Here is a 25,306-nt window from a genome sequence, read left to right on the forward strand (position 1 = left end):
CACTCTCTCATTCCCTTGGCCTTCCTCACCTCCTCACTGCCCATCCAACCCAGGCCCAAATATGCAGAATTTGTCTGCAGTTTTGCTATTTTCCAACAACCAGAGGTTAATAAACATCAGGCAACACCCAAAATAAGGGTGACTCCCTTAAAGGAACTTTCTTACAATCTGGTATGAGAATCAAAGCTTTTTCCTCTGATTTTACTTCTAAAACACACTTTTAATCCTATCGCTTCCATTTTTTAAATCCTTCAATGGCTTACTCTGGCCAAAAGAATAAAATCCAAACTTTAGCAGTCTTGCACTCTCAGCCCCAATCTAAATGCTAACCCCCCTTTCCTTTTACAGCTTCCCCAGGCTCAGTTGTGTAAACTATATCCCACTGAAGCCCTCCCTCCTGTTTCTTGGACAGGGCCTATATTTTTTCCCATGGGGCTTTGTTCATTTAGTACTGTCTCTGGGATTCTTGTCCCCATTTATCCACTTGTGAAAATTCTAATCCTCCTTGTACAATGTATCCATCTTATTCAAGCAGGGTTTCTCAACCTAGGTACTACTGACATTTTACGCTGGCCAAGTCTTTGTTGTAGGGAGTTGTCTTATGCATTGAAAACTGCTTAGCAGCATCTCTGACCCCTACTCACTAGATGCCAGTACCAACGCTCACCCTCACTATCCATCTATCCATTGTCATAACCATTAAAAATATCTCCAAATATTGCCAAATGTCCTGTGGGCTTGAAAATTGCCCCTGGTTGAGAAACACTGCTCTCTAATGTGTTTTCTGGTTACTTCCAGTGCGAAATCATTTCTCCCCACTCACTACTCCACCACACTTTGCAACTGTTAAAAACCCCTATAACTAAAGCAACAAGAGCAGCAATAAGCAGCAACAACTAAAGCAACAAGAGCAGAATAATATTTAATGCCATCTCCTTTGTTTCTGTTGGTTACTTCTATGTCTGACCCCTTCCAATGGGTTTGTAAGCTGTTTGAGAGAAGGATGAAGTCCTGGTGCCTCTAGAACCCAGCACAGCGTCTTACCATAGTAGGTCATAGTTTGAATTGATTTGATAAAGCTGTTCATCTATTTGTCTTCTGACTAGCCATTTGATGGCCACATCAGTTGGAAGATCGAGAAGCTAAAAATTATTGAAATGCTTTTTTGCAAGGTTTTGTTCGCATCTGGGAAGTTACAAGAAACACTAAGAACAGGGTGTGGTAGTTCATGCCTGTAATCTCAGCATTTTGGGAGGCCAAGGCAGGCAAATCACTTGAGGTCAGGAGCTTGAGACCAGCCTGGCCAACAAGGTGAAATCCCATCTCTACTAAAAATACAAAAAAAAAAAAAAAAAATTACCCAGGCACGGTGGCAGGTGCCTGTAAGCCTAGCTACTCCGGAGGCTGAGGCAGGAGAATCACTTGAACCTGGGAGGCGGAGGTTGCCGTGAGCCGAGATTGCACCACTGCACTGCAGCCTGGGCAACAGAGACAGGAAGGATGGAAGGACGGAAGGCAGGAAGGCAGGAAGGCAGGAAGGCAGGCACGGATCTGGAGGATCTGGAGAGGGTCTTTTTGTTTGCTTGTTTAATCTTCACACTACTGAATGAATGGTTTGTAGTTGAGTAAATATTAGCTTTCAGACTCAGTTTGGGTTGAAACAGTAATGTGGCTCATTTCAATTTAGTTTGAGTCAGTTTGCAGACAATGGGCTTTTAGGTTTAAAATATAAAGTAGTGGTCCAAACCATAAAACATAGCATTTCGGTACATACAGGTAGATAACATTCCGATTGTCTCATTGGTGTAGTTTCCAATTGCTGAAATTGCCTGAAAGTTCCTCAAGGACATGAACACATCTGACATTTCTCCTCTCTCCCGTAGCACCTGCTAGTAAATGTTTTTGAATTAAGAAGTTGAAAACTTTCCAATGAAGGGAAACAATTCTATTGACCTGGAATGCTTCAGGAACTAGGTTTAAAGGTAATTTCCAGAAGTTGTGGTGTAGTATGGCAAAGCTTGCTGGAGGCTTATCCCCGTATTTATTTTGCCTTTCTTCCTTGGGGACAGAGTTGAGATTTTGTAGCTGGGCTCTCTGTCAAAATAAAATATTTTATTTCCGGCCGGGCGCGGTGGCTCAAGCCTGTAATCCCAGCACTTTGGGAGGCCGAGGCGGGCGGATCACAAGGTCAGGAGATCGAGACCACAGTGAAACCCCGTCTCTACTAAAAATACAAAAAATTAGCCGGGCGCGGTGGCGGGCGCCTGTAGTCCCAGGTACTCAGGAGGCTGAGGCAGGAGAATGGCGGGAACCCGGGAGGCGGAGCTTGCAGTGAGCCGAGATCGCGCCACTGCACTCCAGCCTGGGCAACAGCGTGAGACTCCGTCTCAAAAAAAAAAAAAAAAAAAAAAAATATTTTATTTCCTAGTTCTTTTGCAGTAAGATGGAGACATGTAACTGAGTTTGGCTAAGAAGATACAGGTCAAAATATTATGTTGGACATCTGAAAAGGGTGCTTTAATGATGCTTATTCAACTGGGAAGGGTGATTTTTACCCTTCAGCAATTCCTTATTTCTTTTTTTCTGGCATGCATCTCACATGTAATGACTGAAATTCCTGCAGCCATCTCAGATTATGAGTGAACTTGACTATGGAAGCCATGTCCTAGGATGGTGATGCAAAATGAAAAAAAAACTGGGATCCTGGTGATACTATGGGGCTGTCATACTTGTACCAAGTTACCTATCTGTGGATTTCCTTTACTCACTTTAAATGCACTATTATTTTGGACTTCTGTGAGGTTTTTTTTTTTTTTTTCAAAACAGAGTCTTTTTTTTTTTTTTTTTTTTCAAAGCAGTGTCTTGCTCTGCCACCAAAGCTGGAGTGTAGTGGTATACAACAACCTTGAACTTTTAGGCCTAAGCAATCTTCCCACCCCAGCCTCCTAAGTAGTTAGGACTACAAGCACACATTATTATGACTAGCTATTTTTTTTTTAATTTTTGTAGAGACAAGGTCTTGCTATGTTGCCCAAGCTGGTCCCAAACTCCTGGCCTCAAGTGATCCCCCTACCTCAGCCTCCCAAAGTGCTGGGAATAGCCGGGCGCGGTGGCTCACACCTGTAATCCCAGCACTCTGGGAGGTCAAGGTGGGTGGGTCACTTGAGGTCAGGAGTTCGAGACCAGCCTGATCAACATGGTGAAACCCAGTCTCTACTACAAATACAAAAAATTAGCTGGGCGTTGTGGCGGGTGCCTGTAATGCTAGCTAATGGGGAGGCTGAGGCAGAAGAATTGCTTGAACCCAGGAGGCAGAGGTTGCAGTGAGCCGAGACCATGCCAAAGTTGGGATTATAGGCATGAGACAACATGCCCAGCCTGGATTTTTGTGTTTATATGCAGCTATACCTAATTCTAATTGATGCATGTTTAATTGTAATTCAACAATTTTTTATGCCTTCTATGTGGTAGATCAATGGTTCTCAACAAAAAGTACATGTCACAAAAACCTTTATATTTTCAGAAAATACAAATGTTCATGCCATACTTGAGAGTTTTTCAATCAAAATTTACATGGTGGTCCTCTGGCATGAATTGTGTGACAAATATAAATTATATTTTTCAACAAATTAGATGTTAGATGACATACATTCAGTTATATATAGTATATACTGTGTGTGTGGCAAGAGAGATTTTTATAGTATTCCCTTATATTCTTTTTTATCCTTGTAAGATTGGTAGAAATGTCCCTTTTCATTCCTGATTTTAGCAATTCCTCTTTTTTTCCTGGTTAGTCTAGTTAAAGCATTGTTAATTTTGTTGATCTTTTCAAGGAACCACATTTTGGTTTCATCAGCTTTCTCAATTGTTTTTATTTATATTCTATGTTTTCCTATTCTGTATTGCTTTTATTTTATTCTAGTTCTGCCCTAACTTTTGTTGTTTCCTTTCTGCTACTTAGTTTGAGTTTAGTTTTTTCTTTGTTAAGTGTCTTAAGATAGAAATTTAGGTTGTCGATTTGATTTTTCTTTTTTTAAAATACAGGCACTTATAGCTATAAATTTCCCTCTAAGCACTGCTTTAGCTGCATCATGAATATATTTTTAAGGTCCTACAGAGAATTCTGATTTGCACACTTGGTGAGAATAAACTGTATTTCTTTGCCACTATAAGGTTTCTGTTTTTTTCAATTTCCCAGCATGACTGCTGAACTTCTTCATAGACAAAGGTTTTTTTATAAAGCAAAATACTTTGGCTTGGGTTTGGTTAGATATTGCAGAAAGACTCTTGCTTGCAGCTCAAAAATTTTTTTCATAGCCTAATATAAAAGTCAAGGATGTGTTTGCTTTACTTGATTTTCTCTAAGAAGGGAAGACTTCCTGGATTACAGGGACCCTTCTTTAAGGGCCCTTTCGGTTGGAAGTTTTACTTTCTGCCTGTATTTTTACTATGCATATTTTTGGCAGCCCTAAAACAATGTTTATGTCCATTCATCTGATAGTGAAAGCTTACTGTGCTACCTAAGTCCTTTCTCTTGGTCTGTGTACTTTCCTATGTGCCTTGCTTTTTCCACAATTTGGCAGCATTATCACTTACTCCACGTGACAAGTGACATCATTGCTATAATGAGAATTCCAAGCAGCACCACTGGATCAAAGCCCATCTGTGTGCCTGCTCCCACACTTGACAAAACAAATTCCAAATTCATTCAGCATGCCGGTGCCATTTAGTCACTGTGACATATCCTAAATTTTGGACTCTGTGCAAAAACCAATCTGTGCCCACAAAATTAATCATGGAACACATTTTATGACGTTTGACAACAACTTAAAAGGTTCTCATCTCTGGCAGTTGCCTCTGCCAATCTGCAAGTATGTGCACGACAAATCCTGAACAATACATTGGGTGGCTGAAAATACATTGTGCAGGATGCACGCCCTGAAGAGAGCCAGAGTAAGTCCAACCAACCCTGAAGTCTTTCTCAGGGACAACTAAGCCAGACTGCTGCCTTGTGAAGGAAGGATGATGGCCTCAGGTACACGCAGAAAGCCAAAGAAAAGGCAACAGCTCATGTGCCAGTAGATGCTGAGAACATTGGCACAATCGGCTGTGTTGGCAGGACCAAGAGTTTGCAATGGCTAATTTAAGCGACAAGATCCTGGCAAACCGATTTATATAGGGCAAGGGTGCGTCAGGAAGATGCCAGAAAAATACATCAATCTGTGCCTTTACATGTACACTACAGAGTGATGATGAAACAAGTGACATTAAAAAAGTCAACCCTTACACTTTAATAGAATCTGCAACTCATCCTACAAGGAAAAGGAGGGTTTATGTTAGATCTCTGGAACTCACAGATGGGTTTCTATGTTCTGATCCGAGATCTGTGATAAAATTTCCCTTCAAAGGTGCTCCTGAAGAGATTTTCCCATACTGTTATGTTTAGTTAATTAGGCCAAGTGTTTTTATGTATTGTTTAAATTATTTTAAAATGCAGGCTCTTTAACATTTGACAATATCATTCACTTCAAATAAAAGAATAAATTTATTCAAAATTTTACTTTGCTGAGTACATCAGAGGAATTCTGTTAAAAAAAGATTGAGACTTTAATTTTACTGTTAGAAGTCTTTACTTGAGAGTAATGTTCTACCCTGCAATGACATAACTGTTTCAAATAGCTATTTTATGTAGTAGTGCCTATTTGTGTTACAGTTCAACAGGCAATGGAATAGTAAAACACTCCACTTGGAGCATGTTGCTTCTCCATATTACTTTCCATTTTCCTAGCTTCCCTTTAGACAGCCTTCTACCCCCACTGTTCCCCACCCACTCCTTTTTTCACTTAGTAGGTTGTATTTGCAATGTCTCGGGTTAAGAAAGCTTTTATACCTTGGCAGCCTACTTAGGGTTTTCATTTGTTTTACAAAGACTAAATTTCCATAATTTAGCTTTCACTGGGATTTGTCTAGACCCAAACATCCTATTCCAATTTTAAAGTTCCTCTACATCTCTGAGGCAGGAAGTAGTATGAGGAAGCAACAGGTGAAGAGGAGTTCTTCCACACAAAGAGCAATTCTTGATTAGGAGAATTGGTGATTTAATAACCTGGCAGAGGCATAAAAGGAAAACCAGCTTTCCCTGGTTCATGCTCCTAATGGCCTCCTTTGAGATGCAGGACAGCAATCCATATTCTCTTCTTTAAAATGAGGGAGCTGGACTCTCTAGGTCTTTCCCAATGCTAATACTCTTGAATTTTCAATTAACGAGGAACATTTTGGGATTCTCTCCTTACACAATAGTTGATTCTTTTGTTTATTTTGTATGGTAAGTACCAGTGGGCTGTTGGTTAATGTGAGGCATATTTTTCCCTCTCAGAAGTAGTTTCCAAAACTTTTTTCTTCCTTACCTATGCCTAAAATAATTGATATAAAATTTAAAATCAGCTAGAAATGCTGCCCTTTATGCAAGAGCTATATATTCTTTTATAATGAAAATCATTTTCTCAATAATTTGTCTCTGCAGTTTTATAAAGAAACCGAATTTTAGTAGAAAAAGGCCCTAGAAATAATCTTTTAAATCCTGAACACAGGTCCCTGTGTCAGGCTAGCTGTGTCAGAATCACTAGAGATTTTTTAAAATACAGATTCCCAGAGCCTTCTCCTAAGGATTCTGATTTGTTAAGTCCATGAAGTTCAAGGGAATCTGTATTTAAATAAATACATATTTATATTAATTACTTTATTGATACAGAGTCAAGTAATTTTTACATGCTGACCGATTTTTTTTAAAGAGTTAGGGTGTTGCTGTGATGCTCAGGCTGGAGTACAGTGGCTACTTACAGGCACAATCATACAGCCTCAAACTCCTGGCCTCCATCCTCCTGCCTCAGCCTCCCAAGAACTGGGACTGCATACAGGTGGATGTCACTGCGGCTGGCTCAGACAGATCTTATTCAGTTGTCATGCCAAATAAGGAAACAGGTCTAGAATGAGAATGTGATATTGTCCAGATCACACTATCACAAGGTGGCTTATCTATGATAAGTAACCAGCTCTCCTGACATTTAGTCCTGTGCTTTTCCCATAATGTCAGGCTGCTACGCTTATGGAATTTGCAACATTTTTCCCAAATGTATATGTAATGTACTATATTAGATAGGCCAAATGCATTGCCTGCTGTACTCTAGCCCTTTCTAAGGGAAAATGTTCTGTCTCCAGACTTATCAGAGACTTGGGTGAACCACTACTTCCACTGTACCAGATAGAGTTGATTGAACCAGGGGTGAGTATCTGATCATGGGTAGCAAATCCACAGACTACAGCACAATGAGATTCAAATACCAAATAAAGCAGATTTACAAATCTATTAAATGAAAATTGTCTAATCATTAAACACTGCTTTAAACCTAATAAGTCTGTGCTTTTCAAGCATTCAAATTGTGCTTATAATGAAGTTTTCTTATTCCCCTTCCCAAGAGCAAAGATTTCAAACTGAAAACATGAGGCCAATACAAATTAAAGATTTCAAAATAAAATACATCAAATATTATCTTTAGTATTGTGATTGCTATTTATTAATTTTCATTTTTATTAAAATGTCTTTTTAAAAATGCCAACAGCATTACAGGGTTTATACTTAAAAAAAGTAAAAGTTGCTGAATATGTTGTATGCAGCTGATCCACCTTCTATATATTTCCTTTATTACATGGCTTTTTAGGTTTTTTTGGAGTTAATAATTGCTTTATTTCCTCCCATTTGCTTAGTTTTCTATCTGTCTATCACCACTTTATTCCCAAACTCTCCACTAAAATGCAGAAATGTGTTATCAATATGCTCACCCACATTGGTGAACTGCACATTTCTTTTTTTTCTTGGCAACACCTCACCTCCACTTCTGCCCTGCCCTGTGAATGGATTGCTCTCTTTGCCAGCTGCATGTCTGCTACCCTAGGCTTCCCTTCACAGTTGTGGTGGATTAATTTTACGTGTCAACTTGACTGGGCTAAGTGATGCTCAGATAGCTGGTAAAACATTATTTCTGAGTGTGTCACGAAGTTTCTAGAGCAGATTAGCATTTTAATCAGTAAACTGAGTAAAGATCACTCTCATTAATGTGAATAGACAACATCCAATCCACTGAGGGCCTGAATAGAGCAAAAAGACAGAGGAAGGGCATATTTGCCCTTTCTGTTTGAGCTCAGATATCCTTCTTCTGCCCTTGCGACTCCAGTGTTTCCAGTTCTCAGGCCTTCAGACTCAGACTTTAGTACTTACACCAGAGGCCCCTCTGGTTCTCAGGCCTTGGTTCTTCATGCTTGGACTGGAACTAAAGCATCTTTTCTGGGTCTCCCACTTGAAGACAGCAAATTATGGGATTTCTTGGCTTCTGTAGCCTCCTGAGCCAATCCCTCATAATAAATCGTTTCTATATACTTAAATATATTCTATTGGTTCTGTTTCTGTGAGGCACCCTGATACAGTAATCATTCTGAAATCACCTTGATCTCCTCTATATTTCTATATTGGATCCTCTTTTTATTGTACTACATACACCTTTATTGGCTAACTTTTTTTTTTTTTTTTTTTTTTTTTTTTTTTGAGACAGATTCTTGCTTTGTTGTCCAGGCTGGAGTGCAGTGGTGCAATCTCAGCTCACTGCACCTCCTGGATTCAAGTGATTCTCCTGCCTCAGCCTCCTGAAGGGCTGGGATTACCACCCCTGGCTACTTTTTGTATTTTTAGTAGAGATGGGGTTTCATAGTGTTGGCCAGGCTGGTTTCAAACTCCTGACCTCAAGTGATCCACCTGTCTCAGCCACCCAAAGTGCTCGGATTACAGGCATAAGCCACCGCCCCTGGCCAGCTAACTTTTTTTCTTAAAGATGGAGTTTCACTCTGTCACCCAGGCTGGAGTGCAGTGGCACAATCATAGCTCACTGCAGCCTCAAACTCCTGGGCTCAAGTGATTCTCCCACCTCAGCCTCCTGAGTAGTTTGAACTACAGGTGTGAGCTACTGTACTTGGCTTGGCTCACTTCCTACTATTGATGGAGCATATTTTCTAATAGCTCTTGAGAAAGTATGTATGGAAGGTTAACATTTTTTAGACCTTACATGTGTAAAATATTTTTCATTATTCCTTCACACCTGATTGATACTCTGGTTGGTGTTATGGGGTGAACTGTATCTCTTCCCCTCAAAAAAAAATTAAAGTTCTAACTCCCAGAACCTCAAATGTTACTATATATGGAAATGAGGTCACTGATGATGCAACTAATTTAGGGTATGGTCATACTGAAATAGGAAGTTCTTATAAGATTTCCAGCTGACGACAGATACACCTATTTATACGGATTTACATATGATAATGACAACAGAGACTGAAGCAATGCAGTTGCAGGCCAAGGAACACAAAAGCCTGCCAGCAAACTACCAGAAAGTGAGGAAGAGACAAGGAAGGAATCCTCTACACTTTCAGAGAGCACATGACATCTTGACTTCTGACTTCTAGCCTCCAGAAGTGTGAGACAGTGAATATCTATTGTTTTAAGTCACCCAGTTTGTTTTATCTTGTTATGGCAGCCCTAGAAACCTAATACAGTTGGGTATAGAAATCTAGTTTGCAAATATTTTTTTCTAAAAATTTAATTGCTCTCTGTGCCTCAGCTTCCAGTACTGCTGAGGAGAAGCACAATCTTGTTCTGATTTCCAGTCCTTAGAATATAACTTTTATCCTCTCTGGAAACTTCTAGGATCTTCTACCTATTCCTGGGATTCTGAAATTTTATGATGATTACATGTGTTAATCATACACCCGGGTGCAGTGGCTCACGCCTGTAATCCCAGCACTTTGGGAAACCAAGGTGGGCGAATCACTTGAGGACAGAAGTTTGAGGCCAGCTGGCCAAACATGGTGAAATTCCGTCTCTACTAAAGATACAAAAATTAGCAGGGTGTGGTAGTAGGTGCCTGTAATCCTAGCTACTCGGATGGCTGAGGCACAAGAATCACTCGAACCCAGGAGGCAGAGGCTGCAGTGAGCTGAGACTGCGTCACTGCATTCCAGCCTGGGTGACAGAGCGAGATTCCATCTGAAGAAGAAGAAAGAAGAAGAAGGAGAAGGAGAAGGAAGAAAGAAGAAGAAACAAATTACCAGACAGGGAAAGAAAAAGAGCCAAAAAAATCCACAATCCCAGTTCATAAGAACAGTCCTGTTCCTACCAAAGTAGAAAAACCACATAATTCACATTGGGTATGGGGTAAGGAACTTTGAAGGGTACTGTCTTAGTAGTGGTATACAATTAGCCCTACATAAATGACTGAATTGGTTCCACCTAACAACAACAACAAAAAAATCAGACCCCAAAAGAACAAAATTGTTTTTCAAGTAAGTGAATTTTACAAAGTCTACCATTTTGTTTAAAAAAAAAAAAAAAGTGTCCAGGCATGCAAGAAGAAGGAAATTATGAACGGTAATGAAGAGAAAAATCAATCAATAGAAACTGTGCCAGAAATAGTGTAGATCATAGAATTAGTAGACAAGGACATTAAAACTGTCATTATAATTGTATTCTATGTGTTTAAGAAGCTACAGAAAAGATTGAGCATGTTAAAATATAAAAGATGTAAAACACACACCCACACCCAAATCAAACTGGTAGAAGCAACAACTACAATGTTTTATATGAAGAATGAACTGGACAGGATTTCAATATTAGATATTGAAAAAAGATTAATGAACATGAAAACCTAGCAATTATCCAAAAGGAAACATAAAGAAAACCTTGAAAAAAAGAAGAGCATCATTGAGCTGTGAGACAATGCCAGTTAGCTCAATATACATGTATACTATGTACATGCACACGACTCCAATAGTCACCAGTGGAGAGGAGCAAGAGAATGCAAAGAAAAAATATTTGAAGAAATAAGAGCAATGTTTGCATTTGTCTTGCTCTACCTGGTATTCCTATCAAGGCACCTGGTATATATTAGGTGCTTAATAAACATTTCTTGAACACATTTGCAGCAGAAAAAAAAGACAACAATGAGTAAGAGATAAGCACCTGAGTGTTACTGCAGGGTATTTAGGCCATCAGAGGACAAAAAAGTGGAACAATATGGAGAAAAGGCTTGGTAGAAGTGGCATGTCTTCAGCAGGGACCCATGAAATGGGTTCAACTGAGTGTCTACAAAGTTTGGAGAACAGGAGGGGATGAAGAAGGGCATTCCACACAAGAACAACATAAATGAAGATTTGGGGCCCGGCACAGTGGCCCACGCCTGTAATCCCAGCACTTTGGGAGGCCAAAGCAGGAAGACTGCTTGAGCTCAGGAGTTTGAGCCTGGGCAACATAGCAAGACCCCCCATCTCTACTAAAAATTTAAAAATTTGCCAGGCATGGTGGTGCTTGCCTGAAGTCCTCACTACTGGCAAGGCTGAGACAGGAGGCTCTCTTGAGCTGTGATCGCACCACTGCACTCCAGTCTGGACAACAGAAAGAAACTCTGTCTCTAAACAAACAAAAAGACTTGAAACCAAGAATAAATATGGTTGAAACTATCCCACCCGGACTGAAGTGGTGGTTGCACTTAGCGGTAATAAGAAATGAACTTAGCTGGATGAGTTAGGGTCAGAGTATGCAAGGCTTTAGAAATAAGAAACAGGAGAGAACCATTGAAAGTTTCTGAACAGATCTTGTGATGATGAAATCAGAATTCAAGGGGAGAAAAAAGAAGCATAGTGATGGCAGATATCCGTGATGGATTTGGAGAAGAAAATACTAAAGGTGAATGGAAAGGGTGGACCAGCGGCAACCAGGTTATTAAAACAGTCGCATCATGAAGTGTTGAAATATTGGATGTAAACACACCTACCACAGTATCAGTACAGACTAAGGGCTTGGATAAATGTTAGTCAAATCCAAATACTAAAATTCTTCTTGGTTCGCGAAAATTTCAGGAGTGGCTCAAAGAATCTGTAATGCATTAAGAATACTATTTGCTTCACAATATTTAATTTACTTAAGATTTCATAAGAATCAGCTGCTTATAAAATTGTTACTTTGTGGTGCACCAAAGCACCTTGTTCTCTCCCTCACTCAGATATGTTTTCATGCTGTTTGTACTTTCCACCCTTAAACAGATTTGGAGGGAAGATTCAAGCCGTGGATTTTTAAATTTAAAGCAATGCTGTCACAAACTGAGAACTGACATGTCATTACATATTTAATTGCCACCACATCCCAGAGTTTAAAAATTGGAAGGACCTAAGAGATAGGACCTCTCGTTGTACAGAGGCGGAAACTGAGACTGAGAGAGGGTAAGAGAACAGTCCCAGATCACAGAGCTGCTAATGGGCAAGGTGGGACTAGAATCCAGGCTTGACTCCTCTACGTGGAGCCAAGGGTTCGAAGCGATTCGGATAAGGGAAGCCCGAGGCAGGGAACGAGAGTCATGAAAGCAGCTCTTTCCAACCCTAGGAGGCCGGGGAACCTCGCCACCGCGGAAGGAGCGGAGCCAGGCCAACCTCAAAAGCCGCAAGTCCAGGCACCCTTACCCTGATGGCCCCGGCGACACCCTCGGCCACCCTCCTGATCTCGCGATACTAGCCGGTACTCACTTTTCCGGCTTCCTCTAGGCCCCGCCCCTCCACCTCAGCCCTTCTGTCGTCATTTCCTGTGGGTCTGTGGGCTAGGGAGAAGATGGCGGCGTTAGGGGAACCCGTGCGACTGGAGAGGGGTGAGTGCAGCCGAGGCTCGGCCGAGGTTGGTGGAAGGGTTGGGAGAGTGCTGTGTCGCTGGAGGGGAGGAGGAGTGACCCAGGCCCTGAGATCCGGAGCCAGGCTATCCCTTGTGCCGGCGCCAGAGGCCGTTGTTCTGTGCCTGGCTTTAGTGAGGGCGCTTACGGTATTTCAACTGTTACTCTAAGCTCTCCTCTGTTCACACGGACTGTCCCGAAGCACAGCACAACTAAACACAACCTGCCCGCTTCGCAGACACACGCCGCACACGCGCTCCCTTGGTGGGCACAGCAGAAGCAGCATTCAGAGACCCATATACCCGAAAAGCAAACGTCACACACCCGGTTCGCACAGACTACACTCAATGCCTGTACAACATGAGAACACACACGGTACAATTCAACAGAACCTCCCTTCCCCCTTGTTTACACGCATACTCCTTCATTACTTTTTCCACAACATCGCTTGTATTTGGGTTGGGGTATTTGCTAGCTTTTGTGCCCCTCCTAGAAATGGAGAGGTTGCTTTAAAACAATCCTACTCACTTGGTCTTGGGAAGGAGGTTACGTAAGTAAGCAGAATAGTGGTAGATGCTAAAACGCTTGCAGGTGCAGTGTTTTTCATTTCTTGCAAACCCTACAATTGCAAACTGGTTGGCTGATTGCTTCCTAGAGCAGACTGTCAAGGAAAATAAAACCTCCTCTTCTGAGTGATTTTTTTTTTTTAGAGAAGCCTGTGAAAATAACTGGCTATGCGCCTACCAGATTTCCAGCATTCCAGCGTTTCCAGTCCTTTTACAGATTTCCAGCATTCCACTCTGTCCCTAATCCTTTATTTCAAACAATTTCAAGCATGCTTTTCATGCACCAGCATTAGAAATCATTGATAGGAGCTGAGAAGTACAAATAAACATTTTGAGTACTTGTGGTTAAAGAAAAAAAAAAATTATAGGATGGAGACTGAGATTATATTGCACATATTAACATTTGCAGTTACAGTCTAAATACTACTATTGTTCCCTAAGAAAACACATTTTTAGAATTACTGTACTTAGAAAAACTTCTTTCCTAATGCCTTCCCACAAAGAAATGTGCACTTAATGTTGCTGATTTGCTCTTTACTGTGTTCACCATTTGGAAGTCTCACTGTAAATGAGATTCTTACCCTTAAGCCAATTAAAGCATCATTTTAGAGGACTAGCTACTCTGGGAAGACTTGCCGAGTTAGGCCTAAGTCTGTGACATCTTCCTCTTGAGCACAGTAGCACTGTGTTTTATGGATGGGAACAAATCTGTTTGGTGTTAACAGGAGTAGGTTTCTTCTTTGAAAGCTAGTTGTTAAGATTCTAACATATTGGTGGTCTTCTGTGTTTTTGTTGTTGCTGTTTGGAGACGTAGTCTTGCTTTGTCGCCCAGACTGGAGTGCAGTGGTGCGATCTCGGCTTACTGCAACCTCCGCCTCCGTGATCAAGCAATTATCCTGCCTCAGTCTCCCGAGTAGCTGGGACTACAGGCGCACACCACCACGCCCGGCTATTTTTTGTATTTTAGTAGAGACGGGGTTTCACCGTGTTGCCCAGGCTGGTCTCGAACTCCTGAGCTCAGGCAGTTCGCCCGCCTCGGCCTCCCAAAGTGCTAGGATTATAGGCGTGAGCCACTGCGCCCGACCAGTCTTTGTATTTTTAAATGCAACACAAAATGTGGAACTTCCGTGGCATTTAGTTTTGATAGTCATGGCTTTGTTTTTTGCTGTTAACAGACTTCTTTTCCATTCTTCAGTAGAAGGCTCAGCCCCTTAGGATGAATTACAGTTAGCCCTCCATATGCATGGGTTCCACGTTTCAGCCAACTGCAGATTGAAAATACTCAGAGAAAAAAATCGTGTCTGTATAGAACATGTACATTTTTTTCTTGTCCTTATTCCCTAAACAATGTGATATAACAACTATTTACATAGCATCAGATATTGTAAGTAATCTAGAGATTATTTAAAGTATGGAGGGGGGATATGCATAAGGTTATATGCAAATACTACATCATTTTATATCGGAGACTTGAACATCTGCAGATCTTGATATCTGTGGTATCTGAAGAAGGTCCTAACGAATTCCCCACAGTTACTGAGACAGCTGTACTAGTCGTTGCCATTTAGCAGGGTAAGAAAGTCAGATTACATCACCTCTGATTCTTGTTTACAATTCTAACAGACTCTATTAACAAACACTCCCAACAATCTTACAGCAGAAAATCCTACAGTACAATTACAATACAGCACCTGATCACATATGATTTAGAGTGCCTTCTAAATCATCAAACTATGATCTAATGAAACACAAATTTGAGCACATGTTAGCTACATTTTAGATTTAGTCAAAAGCATTTTATTTTTTTCCGTTTTTTTTTCTTCATTGGAAATTTTTATATGACTTACATATTATAACTTTATAAATCAAAATAATTGATGAACCAACAGTCCCCATTTATCAGTCATTCTGGTGATGGGAAATCAGAATGGTGAAGGTCTATTTGCTTCCATTGCATTTGATTAACTTTTTAAGTTTAAGCTTTCTTTACCACAAATTTAAAAATTTGTTTTCTGGCCAGGCGCAGTGGCTCATGCCTATAATCCCAGCAGTTTGGGAGGCCGAGGCGAGCAGATCAATTGAGGTCAGGAGTTCGAGACTAGCCTGGCCAACATGGTGAAACCCTGTCTCTACTGAAAATACAAAAATTAAGTGGGCGTGGTGGCGGGTACCTGTAGTCCCAGCTACTCGGGAGACTGAGGCACAAGAATCACTTGAACGCTGGAGGTGGAGGTAGCAGTGAGCCAAGATCATACCACTGCACTCCAGCCTCAGCAATAGAGGGACACTCCGTCTCAAATAAATAAATAAATAAATTATCTTTCAGCCGGGCTTGATGGCTCACGCCTGTAATCCCAGCACTTCGGGAGGCCAAGGTGGGTGGATCACGAGGTCTGGAGTTCGAGACCAGCCTGACCAACAGGGTGAAACCCCGTCTCTACTAAAAATACAAAAATTAGCCAAGCGTGGTGGTGGACCCCTGTAATCCCAGCTACTCAGGAGGCTGAGGCAAGAGACTCTCTTGAACCTGGGAGGCAGAGGTTGCAGTGAGTGGAGATTGCGCGACTGCACTCCAGCCTGGGTGACAGAGTGAGACTCCCTCTCAAATAAATAAATAAATAAATAAATAAATATCTTTCTTTACTGCATTTATTCATAGTTTTCTATCTGCAAACACGAAGAAGGCCATACTATATAAAGAAAAATTTCTAGTCCTTGAGTATAACATGAAATCAGAAACATCTTCTACTTAAGTCAAAAGGAAGCAAAGCAGTAATGGAATACTGGGCACTATAGTACCTGGGGTACAGAAACTGTACAAAAACAGTTTTTGGAAAAAAAAAAAGTAGAGATAACAGTATTATAGCTGACCTCCTGAATCTTCTAAAAATGTCTCAATTCATAACATTTATCCTCGCACTTCTCAATGGGAATCCCCTAACATGCTTCATACATTTCTATAAATGTATACAACCTCTTAGGGTTTTTTTGGTTTGATTGGTATTTATTTTTTTTTTGGAAATGGAGTTTCACTCTTTTCACCCAGACTGGAGTGCAGTGGCACAATCTCAGCTCACTGCAACCTCTGCCTCCCGGGATCAAGCGCTTTCTCCTGCCTCGGTCTCCCAAGTAGTTGGGATTACAGGCACCTGCCACCATGCTTGGCTAATTTTTGTTTTTTTTTGGTTTTTTTGTTTTTATTAGAGATGGGGTTTCACCATGTTGGCCAGGCTGGTCTTGAACTCCTGACCTCAGGTGATCCCCCCACCTCGGCTTCCCAAAGTGCTGGGATTACAAGCATAAGCCACTATGCCCAGCCAGTATTTCTTATGATTAATTGGTACCAGTGTAACATAACATTTTTGCTTGCTGAGCCCTTTTTTATGTATTGTGTGGTTCAGTCGTTAACTGAACTCATAACTCTTCCTCGTAACCCTTATATGGAAGGTACTGTTATTTCCATTTTACAGTGAAAGAAACTGGGACATAAGGAAGTCATGTAACTTGCCCAAGGTCACAAAGCTAATTGTTTTTATTTTTCTCTTTCATAAACATAAGTGTTTGAGCTTGTTTGAATTAACAATGTTAATTAAGGTGAAAAAAAATCAGTTTAGTTCATTTGTACTGCTTGTTTTTGCATTTTTACGGTTGTTTTAAATGTGTCCCTGCCACTCACTGCATCTGCTCTTTAATGGTTATCTACCTGTGTATCATGTTTCTTTCAAGAAATGATCAGTGATTTTACTAGCTTATAGTGCCTTGTACCGTTCAGTGCTTTGGTTACTAATAATGATAATTTGGTAAATTTTTGTTGACTAGTTTCTGACAATATTGCTAGCTTTTCTGAAGCAGTACAATGTTCATGTAATGGTCACGTTTGAGTCGCAGTCCTTTCTGATGACATTTGGTATTTTGTGTTCAATTTGCCTGTGTTTCTCCGAGGTCTTACTTTATGCTTCTGTAATCTCAGTAGTTTTTCCTATCTACTGTAAAATTTAGTGTTCTTACATTTTACATTCTCACCCTTCATGTGTGTACACACGCACAGTCTCCTCCCCACCAAACACATGTGCAAATTCAATGCTTTTTTCCCCACTATTGTCTGTATATTATTAGCCCTTGAAGAATGAATCCTAAGTGCTACACTGTTACATAGGCATTGAGAAAACCCTTCGAGAAAATTATCTGTGTGTTTAACTCTAGATATTTGTAGAGCAATTGAATTATTGGAAAAACTACAAAGGAGTGGAGAAGTACCACCACAGAAACTTCAGGCTTTGCAAAGAGTCCTTCAAAGTGAGTTCTGCAATGCTGTGAGAGAGGTGAGTAAACATCTTTAAAATTTACTAAAAATTTGAGTTAATTAGGTCAGATAATACTCTAAATTTGCGTTCAAAATTTCTTAAGAAAAACTTCAGAAAACGTTAAAACCAATCCCTTTCATTTTTGGAATTTCTGATAGAAAAAACATAAAGATGCATAACTTTGCCTGAAATTTTAACTTCACAGAGAACTCAAGCATGGTATATTCTGAGATATAACTTTGGCTTTTACAGGTATATGAACATGTCTATGAGACTGTGGACATCAGTAGCAGTCCCGAAGTGAGAGCAAACGCTACTGCAAAGGTAAATTTTTTTGTTTACCAAAAGTGAGAATTCTTCATAAATTAGAAGTTTAAAATATGCAATTATTTAATTCGTAATAAACTTACTTTGAAGACTAACATGTATCTTTCAAGCTACACCAAATTTCTCAAGTACTAAGAAGACATTTGTTTCTACTGGCTTTACATAAATGGTCCATGATAAATAGCTTTACATAAGCTATGTTATGCAGTTTAGATAATGCAGTAGAAATATACTTGCATACAATATCGTGCAATATATAATTGTGTTGTATATGTTACATATATGATACTATATAATATTCATTATACAAAATCTAATCATAATTTTAAGATATGAATTACTATCCTCATCTTATTGATGAGGAAGCGTGAGGTTATTTGCCCCAAACCACACAAATAGCATATGATAGAGCTGTGGTACTACCCCGAGCTGATTTGTGCTTTCTTCTTTACATTATCTGCATTTCTGTGCCATTGTTTTCCGCAAATAATTTAGGTATTGACCTCACTATTCATGATAGGTGGTTTGAACAGGATAATACCAGCAGTCGGTGACTTAAATTAATCATCAGCAGATAATTGTTTATGGATAGTTACTGGCTTTCAGAAGGAAATGGTGGATTCTTTGTTGAATACAAATGCTTAAACACGTGGATGTAGTTTGTCAGTGTAGAAAAGACCAGAGAAACATGGTTTTAATTGCTGAGTTGTGTGACTTTGATAGCCTACTGAATTTCTGAGCCTTAGATAACGGGTATTCAGTAAATCTTGATTTCTTCAAAGATAACGAGTGTTCAGTAAATCTTGATGTCTTTGAAGATAACGGGTATTCAGTAAATCTTGATTTCTTTCTTCCTCCCCATTTTTGTGATCCATCACAAAAAAAAGGTACTAGACAATTACCCTTAAAAGCAAAGTGAAACAAAATCTCAACTTTATAATTAGTTTGGATTAGTCTAAATTTGAGCTTTAAATAAGATATGGCTCTGTTTCATCTTCTATGGGGATTTTTAGTTGTGACTAGTTAACTAAAGCAACAAAAACATTCAGATTGGCTATATGTACCTCTCTTTTTCTCATTATTGAGTTATTTCTTGACATCTTAGATATTTAGTATATGGTACAAATAGTGTAGAAGCCAAAATGATTACATATAGGGACAACTGCATGTTGATTATATAGGTAGGTCGTGTCCTGCACAGAGGCTCCTGAAGGAGTTGGGCAATCCAGATCTAAAGCTCAGGGCTGCTGGCATGGTGGGGGAGGGGTTTTCCTCCTTACCATGTATAATGTCCATCTGCCCAGCAAGTCTGCTTGCCAAGCCCTGTGCATATGGGACTGCACCAAAGACTGAGACTGGGCGCTGGATGGGCTAGGAATGACCTGAAAAATCGTAACATTTCCTGTGTAACTCAGAATTATTCATTTGTCATCTCTAAAATACCTTCTGTTTAGCTTACCTTCTTAGAGTCACCAGTGAATTTGTGAGTATTCAGACGTCAAAAATACGTGCTCAAAAGTAGTTTTTAAAAAGAGGCCAGGTGCGGTGGCTCACGCCTGTAATCCCAGCACTTGGGAGGCCAAGGTGGGCAGATCACGAGGTCAGGAGATCAAGACCATCCTGGCTAACACGGTGAAACCCTGTCTCTACTGAAAATACAAAAAATTAGCCGGGCGTGGTGGCAGGTGCCTGTAATCTCAGCTAAAGAGACATAAGAACCGAAGTAAATAAAAGTCATACTTTTAATACGTAAAACTTGCTTTCAGGCTACTGTTGCTGCATTTGCTGCCAGTGAAGGACATTCTCATCCTCGAGTTGTTGAGCTACCAAAAACAGAAGAGGGCCTTGGATTCAATATTATGGGAGGCAAAGAACAAAATTCTCCAATCTATATATCTCGAATAATTCCAGGTGGAATTGCTGATAGACATGGGGGCCTCAAACGTGGAGATCAACTCCTCTCTGTTAATGGCGTGGTAAGGATGAATTTTATTTCTATTTGTAGTGATCTGTTGTGACCACCGGGGGGCGTATTTGAGTTATAGGAGAAACCTAAGAAACTTGTGGTTTAGAAATGCCTTGAGGGAATCCTAGGCAGTACTATTAATACAGTGATCCTTTTTTTTTTTAAGCATTGTAAGTGTATTTTGCAGTGTAAATTAGCAGTGCTTAGTGTATGTAATTTTTATGACATAAGCTCTTTATTAAAGGCAATACATTAAATCAGAAGTCTACCCTAATTTTACTCTTACGGCAATTGCTTGATCTACTGACATAATAAGGCATATAGATTGATATGCTAATTATTTGGAACTTAAAAGCCAGTTTTTAGATTATAAACAGAATATATGTAAGAGAGGATTTCATATAGATTAAAATGGTAAGGCAGGATTATTTCTTAGTTTTATAATGTTGGAATAATATAACATTAAAACTGTCTTCCTTATATATATTTTAATAATTTTTGCATTTTGAGTTACTTTCAAAACTTAGTGTATGGTTGTTTGTTTTTTTTTCCCCTAGAGTGTTGAAGGAGAACATCATGAAAAAGCTGTAGAACTGCTGAAAGCTGCACAAGGAAAGGTTAAATTAGTGGTGCGATATACACCCAAAGTCTTAGAAGAAATGGAGTCGCGCTTTGAAAAAATGAGATCAGCAAAACGCAGGCAACAGACCTAATACATTTCAAAACTTGATATTTCATTTTGCATTTTAGCTAGAGAAGTTTTCCTTGTGACTTACTAATGGCTGCAATGCCAATGATTGTAAGAAAACAAACAAATTTATCATGAAATTCTCCTTGCCATTTTATAAATGCCTATTTTAACATCATTTATGGTTCTAGAGATGCATACACTTTTTTCTGACAAGAAAAAGTAAAAGGTGATGAGGGCAATTCTGTCCTACTGTTTTTACAGGCCTTTTTCAAATGCAGATTTTGTCATAAAGTTGTTATAGATTTTTTAAAATGCTTTTTTAATATTAAAATGTACTTTTACATTCTTAATCTTTTTTTAGAAAGGAAAAGTTTTCTTCATTTGGCTGCTGATTTAAAAGTAAAGTTCTCCAATTCTTTTTTTGCTTACTCTGTTTTTTTTAACCTGTGAAATTTCTTTACAGGTTTTCCAAGAAGTTAAACATAACAGTCTCACCTACAGCAGTTCATTACACCGTCAATGTTAACATCATTGCTGCATTTTGTACTTTGAACACACACACAATATATAAAAAACCAGTGGTAAATCATGACTCAGCCCAGTGCAAGTTTTTTCACTTTTACTTAAGCATAATATATAATGGATATTCATTTATATTGATTTATAAAAGCAAGTTTTTAAACACTGAAACAATCATTGCTAAAGGATGTATTCTTAATATTTGAACATTGAGGCAAGAGGATGTAATCGATAGCATTACTTATTACATCCCTATTTATATTCAACAATACATCAAATTATAAATGCAAAACAGGTTCAGATTTCATCTTTTGCAATTTATTTTAAATACTATTCATTTTTATTTAAATGCACAGTATTTCCCCTATATTTTGGTCCTTCCATTCCTAGAGAGAAACCAGTTATTTTGTGGTGGGAAGTAGCTGAAGCAAAAAAGGAAAAGTAATACCATTAACCTCACTAGCTTCGAGAGTAGACATTCTTACTAGCTCAATTTAAATAATTGATTTTAGGAAGAAAAGAGGATATATTTAAGATACATAGAAATTATGATGTGATGTTTTCATGAGAATCTGTAGATTCCATCAAAATAGGAACTCATACTAAAATTGTTGGATTTAGAGATGCACCTTTTGTTTATGATTCAAATATGGGAATTTGAGAAATATTTCATTTGTCCACTGGATGTCACTATTTTACTAAAAGGCAGCTATTAGTGTGTGACTGTGACTGAGGTCTTAAAGACTGAGAGTTGAGGTTCATTTTCTGTCACAACTTACAGGAACATGTGTACTTTAAGAAAAACTTAAGTGACAAATGTTAGAAGATGATGGATTGAAAAATATAAGTAATTTGGCATCGTTATTGACCTTGTATAAAAGAGTGGGCATTTTGTAACATTCCTTCAGGAAGAATAGTATGCTTTTTTCTGCATGTTTGTGATCTCTGTGAGTGAGTCTCAGATGATTATTCCAGTTTTCAATGATTTTTCAAAACAAAAGTCAATCGGCATTGTTATTTATCATTTAGGTATTGAACACTGGATTGCATGGTTGAATGTGTCTTTAATCCACTGCAAAATGTGCTTGTTATTGATAGGATCATGTTGTTAAATTGTATATTTTCAAAATTAATTGATGTTTTAAAAATGTTGAGACCAAAGTAGTATAGAAGTATGGACTTAATTTAATTGTAAAATTATTAGAGGTATTTGTTGTAGAGCTTTATATATTAAAGAGAGGTATTGGTGCATATAAAAACAGTAATATTATTGTTATGCTTGTATTCTTGCATTTCAGGGTAAGTAAACCCTGAAGAAATCTTATTTTAGTATAGCTACAGCTGCAATAGCTTTTATGGATGTATCAACGTTTCATTATAAAGTATAGTTTCCTGGGTCTGTGTCTCAGCTGTTTAATAACTTTCAGCCAAGTTAAATCTTTTTTGGTGTTGAAACTTTTAGTAAGTTGAGTAAGCTATTTTTTTTCCCTACGGTAATCCACAATCTGTTCTTTGTGTAGGTTGACACCTATTTATAATTCTTAAAATAAGGGTAGCTCAAAGGAGCCAAATATAGTAGTTTAGCTTGCTGCTGTTGAGCATGAATAGCAGTAGTTTGTTTTCATTAATGCAGTTTTCATAATGTATCCCAGAATTTTAAATCTTGACCATAGAAAAATACAGTCATTCATTGCCAGAGATGTACAGTGGTGGTTTAGTGCAGTGAGGAAATGATGGGAATTTTTATCTTAGAAATGGATGATTCATGAATAAAACTAGGTACATAGTATATGATAGATGTTTGATTTGTCAATTACAAATATAAATTATCACCCCCATTTCCGTTTATTTTCTTGATATATCAAAATGTGTTGACTTAGTGATTCTCAATCTTAGCTACATATTAGAAAGCCCAGCAGAGCTTTAAAAAATTGATACCTGGGTCCTATTCCGTAACAATTAAATCAAAACCACTTTTTTTTTTTTAAGCTTTCTAAGTGGTTCTAAAGGACACCTAGGGTTGAGAACCCATTATAAAATGATCTGATTACACTGGACACTGTCAGGAAGTATCAGAATAGAACAGTTTAATTTGCAGCTACTTAATGATTAATTATATTTCTTAGTTTTTTGTGTTTTTTTTTTTTTTTTTAAAGAGACAGGATCTTGCTTTGTCTCCCAGGCTGGAACACAGTGGTATGATCATAGCTCACTGCAGCCTGAAACTCTTTGGCTTCCACCTCAGCCTTCCAAAGCATTAGGATTATAGGCGTGAGCCACTGCACCTGGCCAAGTAATTTCTTTAGGAATAAAAGGTACTTGGCATTTCTTATTTGGGAAGTAATTACAGTCTTACCTTTTTTTTTTCTTCTTTTTTTTTTTTTTTAAATAAAATCTACCAGTAGTTTAAATGTGAGCTTTTTATGTCTGTCATCAATCTGCCCCCTTTGCCTTTAAAACTTACAAGAATATGTGTCTGTTACTTGAGAAAGCATGTTTAAAAATTGCAGATGAGCAGTATTGTCGTTAATTTATGTGCTGTCTTAATGTGAGCACTTGATTTGTTAGTGTAGTAGTAGATTATAACAGCCTAGTTCTTTAGGATTTGATGATTCAAACATGTTTTTGGTTTTTTTGTTTGTTTTGTTTTTTTTTTTGAGACGGAGTCTTGCTCTGTTGCCCAGGCTGGCATGCAGTGGTGCAATCTCAGCTCACTTGAACCTCCGCCGCCTCAAGGCAGTTCAAGCGATTCTCCTGCCTCAGCCGCCCAAGTAGCTGGGACTACAGGCGTGTGCCACCACGCCCGGCTAATTTTTTTGTATTTTTAGTAGAGACGGGGTTTCACCATGTTAGCCAGGATGGTCTCAATCTCCTGACCTCATGATTCACCCCCCGCGGCCTCCCAAAGTGCTGGAATTACTGGCATGAGCCACCGTGCCCAGCCTCAAATATGTTTTTAAAAAATATCATTGTCCTCCTCCTCCAAGATTTTTAAAGTTCTTTTGCTCAAGTACTTAAGTAGTTTGGCTCAAGTACTTTGTTTACAATTAAAATGGATATTATAGCATTTAATAGAAGAAATGGTTATGGCTTATCCAAAAAGAATGTCAGCATGACGACTTTAAAAACTACATGTTTGTGAATATTTTATAATGTGGAATGATCATTGAAATATCAAGGATTCTAGTAATTGTATTTCCTGAATAAATGTATGTTTATGAATTTTCTAACCTACATTTTGTTGTGTCCTCTGCCAACAATCTGGTTTTATAATTGTTGTCTAAAGTTTGCTGGTAGTGTTTCTTCAAAGGTTATTCTAGTTATGGTTAAGTAGTGGGAAAAATTACTTACTAATTTTCAAGAACTTTGAGACTAATTTGTATTGACTCGGTTTTTAAAAATACTGGCAAATACTATGCTTCTACTTTTAAAATTTGTGGTAATACCCAGAATGGATGTAAAATGACACTTTTTCAATAGATTAATTCATTTATCAATTTAATTCTGACTTTAAGGCATATTTAAAATAAATTTGTATGAGTTATGTCCTCGTTCTTTGGAATTGAAAAAAGTTGATATAACTACACAATAGATAATGTTTGTCAAAGCTATGTATAAAAAAGCATAATTCATGGTGGCTGCCGAAATGAAACTTTGAATTTCTATATTTTGGTTTGTCTTTCATAAAATTTAAAAAAAAAAAAAAATTTCTTGTGTTATTTCGAGAGTGGCAATATGACATGTGATTGAGAGCACAGATTCTGAAGCCAGACAACTCTGGTTTCAATCCCAGTTCCACCATTACCGTGTGTCACCTTAAACAAATTGCTTGATTTCTTTGTGCCTTAGTTCCCTCACCTGTCATTGGTAATAAAAATACCTGTAAGTGTCATGCCATTTTCTGTGAGGCCCTTAAAAAGGTGCCTGGCATAGTAAATACTGTTTGTGTTTGCTTTTGTTCATGTAAAATAGCTTCAGAACCTTATGAGCTAAAGGAAGTAATTCTGGTCAAAAAATTAAAATTAGCAAGTTTTTATTTTTGATGTTTAGAAAACAACCTTTATGCTTAAAAACTTTAGAAGAATAAGATTCATAAGAAATTATCAAATTTCTATTTTGGTCAAAGAAACTCAGAATTTTTAAATTGGAACTTTGAGGATTGAGGCCATATTCAAATG

At 38.5% G+C, this 25,306-nt stretch overlaps 1 protein-coding gene across 1 annotated transcript in view; it reads left to right on the top strand.

Moving 5' to 3' along the window:
• LIN7C (lin-7 homolog C, crumbs cell polarity complex component) overlaps nucleotides 1–24,672 on the top strand; it is a 385,573-nt gene extending 360,901 nt beyond the window's left edge. The window contains exons 2-6 of the mRNA XM_050755483.1: nucleotides 12,687–12,737; nucleotides 17,525–17,643; nucleotides 17,878–17,949; nucleotides 19,719–19,928; nucleotides 20,476–24,672. Coding sequence (XP_050611440.1) covers nucleotides 12,701–12,737; nucleotides 17,525–17,643; nucleotides 17,878–17,949; nucleotides 19,719–19,928; nucleotides 20,476–20,631 — 594 coding nt within the window. The 5' untranslated portion in view covers nucleotides 12,687–12,700 and the 3' untranslated portion in view covers nucleotides 20,632–24,672. The remainder of the gene's footprint in view (nucleotides 1–12,686; nucleotides 12,738–17,524; nucleotides 17,644–17,877; nucleotides 17,950–19,718; nucleotides 19,929–20,475) is intronic.
• Nucleotides 24,673–25,306: the final 634 nt, after the last annotated feature.

Source organism: Macaca thibetana, chromosome 14 (genome assembly GCF_024542745.1).
Source record: "Macaca thibetana thibetana isolate TM-01 chromosome 14, ASM2454274v1, whole genome shotgun sequence".
NCBI classification, from domain to species: Eukaryota; Metazoa; Chordata; class Mammalia; order Primates; family Cercopithecidae; genus Macaca; species Macaca thibetana.